This window comes from Bos javanicus, chromosome 9 (assembly GCF_032452875.1).
Source record: "Bos javanicus breed banteng chromosome 9, ARS-OSU_banteng_1.0, whole genome shotgun sequence".
Classification (NCBI taxonomy): domain Eukaryota; kingdom Metazoa; phylum Chordata; class Mammalia; order Artiodactyla; family Bovidae; genus Bos; species Bos javanicus.
The window spans coordinates 102,491,882-102,500,485 of record NC_083876.1 but is presented as its reverse complement, the minus strand read 5'-3'; the positions used below and the strand labels follow the sequence as shown (position 1 = coordinate 102,500,485).

Sequence of the window (8,604 nt, the reverse complement as noted above, 5' to 3'; positions counted from 1 at the left end):
TTTTTAATTTTTTATTCCTTTATTTCTCATGTGTTCCCCATCCTGAACCCTCCTCCCTCCTCCCTCCCCATACCATCCCTCTGGGTCGTCCCAGTGCACCAGCCCCAAGCATCCAGCATCGTGCATTAAACCTGGACTGGCATCTCGTTTCATACATGACATTTCACATGTTTCAATGCCATTCTCCCAAATCTCCCCACCCTCTCCCTCTCCCACAGAGTCCATAAGCCTGTTCTATACATCAGTGTCTCTTTTGCTGTCTCGTATACAGGGTTATCATTACCATCTTTCTAAATTCCACATGTATGTGTTAGTATACTGTATTGGTGTTTTTCTTTCTGGCTTACTTCACTCTGTATAATAGGCTCCAGTTTCATCCACCTCATTAGAACTGATTCAAATGTATCCTTCTTAATGGCTGAGTAATACTCCATTGTGTATATGTACCACAGCTTTCTTATCCATTCATCTGCTGATGGACATCTAGGTTGCTTCCATGTCCTGGCTATTATAAACAGTGCTGCGATGAACATTGGGGTACATGTGTCTCTTTCCCTTCTGGTTTCCTCAGTGTGTATGCCCAGCAGTGGGATTGCTGGATCATAAGGCAGTTCTATTTCCAGTTTTTTAAGGAATCTCCACACTGTTCTCCATAGTGGCTGTACTAGTTTGCATTCCCACCAACAGTGTAAGAGGGTTCCCTTTTCTCCACACCCTCTCCAGCATTTATTATTTGTAGACTTTTGGATCGCAGCCATTTTGACTGGTGTGAAATGGTATCTCATAGTGGTTTTGATTTGCATTTCTCCATTTCGCACACAGCAGTCTCTCTGCGATGGTCTGCACTGTTGCATGTTGCTGTGTCAGGCAGAAAAAAGCAGAGAGACCAAATCTCACGGGGCCCTTACATGCCAGGCAATTTCTGAATGTTTTACAGATATTAACTCAATTAACCCTCAAACTCCTCCTTAAGTTCTATTATTACCCCCATTTTAGGCAAAGAGAGATTAAGTAGCCTCAGATCACATAGCACGAAAGTGACAAAGACAGAGTTTGGACCCCAAAAGTCAGAATCTCTATGCTTAGCCATGGCATAATACCTTCTCTGCCAATTTTCACTTTGGCCAATTGCATGAGAGGTAAGGCTGTTTTGAAGGGGCTTCCCTGGTGGCTCAGTGGTAAAGAATCTGCCTGTCAGTGTAGGAGATGCAGGAGACGTGGGTTCGATCCCTGAGTTGGGAAGATCCCCTGGAGAAGACAATGGCAACCCACTGCAGTATTCTTGCCTAGAAAATTCCATGGACAGAGGAGCCTGGCGGGCTGCAGTCCATGGGGTCACAAAGAACTGAGTACGTGTGCGTGAACATACACACACACTGTTTTGAAAGATATTAAAGTTAAATAAATGTAAGGGAATAATTTATAATGATTTGCTAATCAATTTATTCAACAGGTTTCTGGCTGTGGAAAAGCCTGCTTCCTCTTTGCTGAGTGGTGCCACCTCCCAGAGTGTTGATCTGCTTTGGCCTCAGAGTCCTCCTCTGTAAAATGGGAAGGCTGGTCCTTGCCTTGCAGAATTAAGCACACTACTGAATATGCAGCAGAAAACCAGCATCGTGAAAAAACAGCTTGTCCTCAGCCAGCAGGCTCTCATGGTAGAGTTGGGGCTTGGTGGGGGAGTAGTTCAATTCAGTTCAGTCGCTCAGTCGTGTCCAACTCTTTGCGACCCCATGGACTGCAGCAAGCCAGGCCTCCCTGTCCATCACCAATTCCCGGAGCTTGCTCAAACTCATGTCCATTGAGTTGGTGATGCCATTCAACCATCTCATCCTCTGTTGTCCCCTTCTCCTCCAGCCTTCAATCTTTCCCAGCATTAGGGTCTTTTAGAATGAGTCAGTTCTTCCCATCAGGTGGCCAAAGTATGGAAGTTTCAGCTTCAGCATCAGTCCTTCCAATGAATATTCAGGACTGATTTCCTTTAGCATGGACTGGTTGGATCCACTTGCAGTCCAAGGGACTCTCAAGAGTCTTCTCCAACATCACAGTTCAAAAGCATCAATTCTTTAGCGCTCAGCTTTCTTTATAATCCAACTCTCACCTCCATACATGACTATTGGGAAAACCACAGCTTTGACTAGATGGACTTTGTTGGCAAAGTAATGTCTCTGCTTTTTAATATGCTAAGTTGGTCATAGCTTTTCTTTCATGGAGCAAGCGTTTTTGAATTTCATGGCTGCAGTCACCATCAGCAGTGATTCTGGAGCCCCCCAAAATAAGTCTGTCACTGTTTCCATTGTTTCCCCATCTATTTGCCATGAAGTGATGGGACCAGATTGCATGATCTTAGTTTTCTGAATGCTGAGTTTTAAGCCAGATTTTTCACTCTCCTCTTTCACTTTCTTCAAGAGGCTCTGTAGTTCCTCTTAGCTTTCTGCCATAAGGGTGGTGTCATCTGCATATCTGAGGTTATTGATATTTCTCCCAGCAATCTTGATTCCAGCTTGTGCTTCATCCAGTCAGGCATTTCTCATGATGTACTCTGCATAGAAGTTAAATAAGCAAAGTGACAATGTACAGCCTTGACGTCCTCCTTTTCCTATTTGGAACCAGTCTGTTGTTTCATGTCCAGTTCTAACTGTTGCTTCTTGACCTGCACACAGATTTCTCAGGAGGCAGGTAAGGTGGTCTGGTATTCCCATCTCTTTCAGAATTTTCCAGTTTGTTGTGATCCACACAGTCAAAGGCTTTAGTGTAGTCCATGAAGCAAAAATAGATGTTTTTATTGCATTTTCTTACTGTGATTCAACGGACATTGGCAATTTGATCTCTGGTTCCTCTGCCTTTTCTAAATCCAGCTTGAACATCTGAAAGTTCTCCATTCACATACTGTTGAAGCCTAGACAAACAACAACAACAGCAAAAATCACACTGCAAATGAATCTGTGACATACATAACCCAGATCTGAAGTGAGCACGGGCAGAGTCCCAGGGAAGCCGAAATCTTCACCCCAGTGGGCGGTCTTCCTGTGGCCCTGAGGCTGAACAAACAAACAGCCATGGGGTGCCAGCCACTCCTCCAGGTTTTCGAGTTTCAACAGCAAACAGAAATACCCGCTACCTGATGGAGCTTACACTCTAACCGGGGGACTCCGTCAAAATGAGAGTAAGTAACTGAAATACTAGAAGCCCACACGAGCTGTGTAGAGAAGCGAGGCTGGGACCTGGTGACGCTGGGCTTCGGGGTGCACACTCGCAGGGCCCTCACCCGCTTCTCTCCGGATCACGACCCCCCCCCTCCCCCGCCACCTTCCTGCGGGCCCCAGAGCGGTGCCCAGAGCACGGAGCCGCGCGCATCGCCGGGCGGTGGCACCCCGCCTCGAGCGTCCCCCCGAGGGAGCCAGGCTTCCCGGACCTCCTCCGCGCGCCTCCGCGGTCTCCGCTGCGCCTCCAGTACCAGCCGAGGTCAGGCGGGACCTTTCCACTGGGCCCCCCGGTGGGCCTGGGCCCGTGTGACCCCGGGAGAGGGGCACCAAAGACCTCCGACCCCGTGCAGCTGCAACCCTGGGAAAGGGCAACAAAGCGGACTGGGCAACCTCAGGAAGGTGGGCGGAGTGGGCCGGCGAGGGCGGGGCCTGCGGAGGAGAAGGCGGGCGGGGCCGGGGCGCCTGCCCCTCCCGAGCCCAGGCCCCTCCCCCAGGGTTGCCCCCAACCGCCGCTGTCCCCCGCGGGTTCCACCCTGACTTCAACCCAGCGGCGGCCAAGTTCACGCTGCCGCCAGGACCCGGACCTGGACTCCCGCCCTGACCCTCGGCCCCCCGAGCCGGACCCAGATCCGGACCCGGACCCGGACCCAGACCCTGACCCCGACCCGGACCCGGACCCGGACCCTGACCCCGACCCGGACCCGGACCCGGACCCGGACCCAGACCCTGACCCCGACCCGGACCCGGACCCGGACCCTGACCCCCACCCAGACCCCGACCCGGACCCGTGAGCCCTGCCTGGACCCGGACTCCCATTCCTGCAGGTGAGCGTGCCAGGGAGCGAGAGGCGCCCCTTCCTGCGCCCTGGCCTGGATCTGGCCGATGGCTGTCGTCTCCGCTGCGACTAGCTGGGTCCAGAGCCGAAGCCTCGGGACCGCCCCGGGGCCTGCTGTAGAGGCGGATTGGGCCGGCTCTGCTGTGGAGACGGGGTCGGGCCGGGCTTGCTGTAGGGGCCGGGTTGGTCTGGCTCTGCTGTATGGACCACGTCGGTCCGGCTCTGATGTAGAGGCGGCTAGGCGCCACCTGCCCTGTGGTCCTTCGGGAGGAGCCCCCGGCCCCCGCCCCGGCTCCCCGACCTCCACTCCCCTGTTGTCTCCTCTCAGCCCAGCCTCTGCTCCGTCCCCAGTACCCCGGCCCCCACCCTCCATCCAGGGGTGGCCTGAAATGCGGGTTTTCGGAGCCTGCTCCTGAGGGCTAGACTCTGAAAGGGCAGAGATCGTCCTGCAGAAGGGGCACCCAGGTTCTAGGCAGAGTTTCCTGTCTCTTGTTGCCCCCAGAAGCATGCAGAAGGAAACGCGGGGTGCGGGGTACCTGCAGGCCAGGAGGTCGGGTGGTCTTGGAGGTTGTGCATGGGGGCTGGGTGCGGGCAGTGAGCAAGACTACAGAATGGCTCAGGCAGCAAGTCGCCAAGCAGGGGGCTTCGGGGCTCCCCTGGCTGTCCAGAGCCCGTTTCTCCTTCAGGTCCCGGGAGGCGGCGGGGGGCTGGCAGGCTCTGTGGCCTGGGGGCTGAGGTGAGCGCAGGGGTACAGGAGGTGGTCTGGGGTCTGTGGGCCACAGTCCCTGCTTCCACCTGCCAGGTCTCCTTGAAAACAGAGAGGGCTTTTCTAGGACACTGTCAGCAGGGAGCTGGGCCCTGAAATGGTCCTGTACCCCCGTTTCTGTGGAACCTTGCCCCCCCCACCTCCATTAAAATGTGCCTGGAGACAAAGTGTACCCCACACCCACCCACCCAATCCTGGCGTGGGAGGGGCAGGCGGGAGGGGGAGGGGCGTGCCCAGCCTGTCCCCCCAGAGGTAGCTGGGTGGAGGGCACCCACATGAAGGCCCCACCCATGCTGGGGGCTTGGTCTCACCTGGGGGTGGGGGCTGGCTGTGGGGGCCAGCTGCTTGTTGACAAGAGGAGGCTCCCCGAGTCGCCCCCGCTTACCATGGCCGGGTCTGGCTCCTTCCTCCTGGACTTCCAAGGGTTTTCCCGCACCCAGGATCCTGGTGACACAGGACACAGAAGCCCCGGCTGCCCGCTGACCTGGGTGTGGTTAGGCAGAGCGGGGGCCTTGGGGTTGGCGTTCTGTTGCCCCCATTCCTGGCCCTGGGTTGGGCCGGGTGCCAGTGGGGCTGGGGGCAGCAGGTGCTGGCGGAGCCTTATGCGGTTCCTCCGAGAGCAGCTGTCATCCGTGCTCACCCTCCTGGACATCGGTCTGGCACCATTCCCTTCAGGGGATGAGAGAGGTGAGCCTAACCTTCAGGAGACCCTTGGCCCCCAAGACGGGCCCCTGGGACCTCACTGTGCTTTGCAGCAGGATGAGGCGGGTGGCAGCTTGCCGGCTGCTTCCAAGGGCAGGGCCTGGTCACCTGCCACCTGACCCCAGCCCCAGGGTAGCCAGGACTGGTCTGCCCCACAAGGACTGCTGATGGCACCCTGCCCTCCTCCCAGAAGGGCCTTTCTTCTCGAAGCAGTAACTGCCTAGGAGCCTAAGTCCGCCAGACCTTTCTGTGCCATTCTGCTTTCAACAAGGGTGGGCTGAGCACCGGCCGTGCGGACAAGGGGCAGGCCTGTGTCCCCCAGGCTTCGGCCACCTGACCCCCAGGGGATGCTTGTGTGTCGTAGTGGGCGTGGCTGGGGCTGTCTGGCGGCCCGCCCCCCCGCCTCCCCCAGCAGAGGGCTGACCCTGTGCTCGGGCCTGGCAGACCTGCTCCTGTACTCCTGCCCCGTCTGTTTCAGGCCTCGGTATTTTCAGGAAGGTGGTTGGCTTGGAAAAGTACAAGAACTGGCCTCCCCAGAGTCGCTGGCTTCCTCCAAGTGTGGCGTGTCCTTGGCACACCGACTGGGCACTTTGTACTTGACAGGACCTGTGACCGGTGTGCAACGTGGCTGGATTATGAGGGAGTGGTCGAGTCTCTGGTCTCACAGGCAGGACCTGGGGCTGGGACGTTCTCAGATGACACCTGTTGTCCCAGGGCCGGTGTCACTCAGGAGAGGGTCGAGGTCACCTGATCCTCCCCTCCCCCCATCCTTAGACCTGAGCAGCAGCCTGGGCCAGAGGGTGGGCGGCAGGTGGGGACATCTCTGACTCTGGGAGCCTCGCATTTCCCTGCACCCTTGGGTCCGGGCTCTCCCTCGTCCCTCCCCCTGGGCTCCGCCCCCTTCCCCCTGGGCTCAGTCCCCTCCCGTCCTTCCCCACTGGACTATGCACCCCCCCACGTCCCTCCCCCCTGGGCCCCGCCTCCTCCCCCTGGGCTCCGCCCCCCCGTCCTTCCGCCCTGGGCTCCGCCCCCCTTCCCTCCACCCTGGGCTCGGCCACCCCCCTCTCCGTTCCTCCCCCCTGGGCTCCGCCCCCTTCCCCCTGGGCTCGGCCCTCTCCCCGTCCCTCCCCCCGGGCTCCGCCCCCTCCACTGTCCCTCCCCTCTAGGCTCCGCCCCCTCCCCTCCCTCCGCCCTGGGCTCCGCCCCTTCCCCTGTCCTGCACCCGGGGCCAAGGCACCGCTGCCCTGCGGTCCCCGCCCTCCTGGTCTCCTGCTGGGAGGCCCTGGGCGGCCCGGGGCAGGGGGGGAGGGGGGTTGTTCGGTGAATCAGCTCAGTGAGCAAGCGGGAGGGCGACCGTGGCCGTCACAACACAGACGCGTGGACGACCGGGAGGACAGCCGGGTGCCCAGCGCCTGGTCCAGCGCTGCAGGGACCGCAACCCTGTGGTCGCTGCACGACCCGGAAGCGGCCGGTGGTCCTGCTCACTGCCCTGCCATGGAGCACCCCAGCCCCCAGCTGCACCCGCCAAGAGCCCTTAGATGGACACGCGGTGGCCACGACCACGTCCCCTCTGGACTGGCCTTGCGGGCGGTGGCATCACCAAGGGGGCTGTTCTTGGGGTTATTTCACTCAATAACGTAAGGAGGGGGAAGGAGCAGAGGTTTGCAGGGTGCCCATAGGCACTGGCCCCCCAGGCCCAGCTGTCGGGACACGGAGAGCAGGACCGAGACAGTAACTGACACCGCGAGGCACACACGGGAGGGAGGCCAAGCCTCTGCAAGGACGCGCGCCCCCAGGCCCGCCCCCACGGCGCCACACCCTGCCCCAGGGGACCCTGCCCCCGGCTGCTTCCTCCTTGTCCTCCGAGGCCTCCGCCAAGACCCACTGGAGGCAGCCCCCTCCAGACCCAGCCGCCAGGAACGGTCCGGGGCAGGTGAACAGCACAGTGGTTGTTGCCAGTCGGTCCTTTCTTTGAGGGAATCTCCCGGGGTGCACGCCTTGTGCCAGGAATGGGGTGAGCGGACGCCGCTCTGGTGAAGGAAGCCATGGGTGGTTGGTGACAGTACAGCTTGTTTTCCGCCCCCCAGAGAGTGACATGGCCCCTTGGGCCTCACACGTGTCCACCAAGCAGCTGGGCCCAGGCCCACTGAAACAGTGGGGCACGGACCTGTGCAGGGAGTGTGGGGCGCTAGCCAGGAGACCCGCCCCTGGGACACGGGAGACACAAAGTCTGGGACACAATCGAGCCCCAGTGTCTGCGAGGCACAGGGTCGGGCCAGGGTGACCGGCTGGGAGAGGCCAGTGGACCGTGGGAAGGGCTGCTGCCGGAGGGAGCGTGTCCCAGGCCAAGGGGACGGTGCTGGGGGAGGTGCAGAGAGAGGTGGGGTCCCCGAGGTGGGGGTCTCGGTAGAATTCTGGATGAGGAGGGGCTGGGCAGGAGAGAGGGAAGGTGAGGTGATGGAGACACGGTCAGGGTTAGAGGCCCCGGGGGGGCAGGGGGCGTTAGGAGGGTTTGCCTGGAAGTGACTCCTCATCCGTTCTCAGACGTCCGGGGTGCGGTGAGAAGGGAGGGGTGTCGGGGAGCAGCCGCTCTGGTGACCTGAGTGGGGAGCTGGGGGCACAGGCCGGGGCTGCGGGAGCTGAGTCAGCGAGGGCTGTGTGGGGAGCGCGGGCTGGTGCAGGGAGAGAGCGGGAGGAAGCCTGCGAGGGAAGGAGGGAGGGGTCTGCTCCCTGGACCAGGCGGGCTCTGGACCCAGGAGGAAGGAGGGCAGGGCCCCCGCCCCGCGCTGTTCCCGGCATCACCAGGGAGCAAGGAGTGTCCCAGGTGCACACAGGAGGTGTGCAGCAGGTGGGCGGTAGGCAGGGTGCTCTGGAGAGAGAACCAACGGGAGAGACAGAGACAGACAGACAGACAGACGCACCTCGAGCTGGCCCACGTGACCGTGGGGCTGGCAGGTCTGGACCCCACGGGGCGGGCGGCCGGCGCTGCAGCCCAAGTCGGAGGCCGTCTGGGGAGGGGCGTCCTCTCCCTCCAGGGGCCTGGTCTTTCCCGGCCTTCACCTCCTAGGGGGCAGCCCACCCGCGCCGTGGAGGGTCAT

The 8,604-nt window shown here is 59.8% G+C and overlaps 2 protein-coding genes across 3 annotated transcripts in view; one reads left to right on the top strand and one right to left on the bottom strand.

Annotated features, from left to right (window-relative positions):
* Positions 1–1,416: 1,416 nt before the first annotated feature.
* LOC133254318 (E3 ubiquitin-protein ligase synoviolin-like) lies at positions 1,417–6,630 on the bottom strand. Of its 2 annotated transcripts, none has more exons than XR_009738650.1 (4): positions 5,953–6,630; positions 4,575–5,473; positions 3,413–3,561; positions 1,417–2,896 (listed from the first exon to the last, which is right to left on the bottom strand). XR_009738650.1 is itself a non-coding variant. In XM_061428584.1 (4 exons), exons 1-3 carry the CDS (start codon positions 5,454–5,456, stop codon positions 3,464–3,466), a joined length of 636 nt encoding a protein of 211 aa, XP_061284568.1. In that variant the 5' UTR covers positions 5,457–5,683; the 3' UTR covers positions 1,417–2,896; positions 3,413–3,463. The 2 variants fall into 2 exon arrangements, 1 of the variants encoding a protein (XP_061284568.1); XM_061428584.1 differs by lacking the exon at positions 5,953–6,630 and having other exon boundaries at positions 4,575–4,845; positions 5,190–5,683.
* The window catches only part of FRMD1 (FERM domain containing 1), a 28,546-nt gene continuing 23,494 nt past the window's right edge, over positions 3,553–8,604 (top strand). Inside the window, exon 1 of the mRNA XM_061428580.1 lies at positions 3,553–4,027. The gene's annotated coding sequence lies outside the window, so the exon portion shown is untranslated. The remainder of the gene's footprint in view (positions 4,028–8,604) is intronic.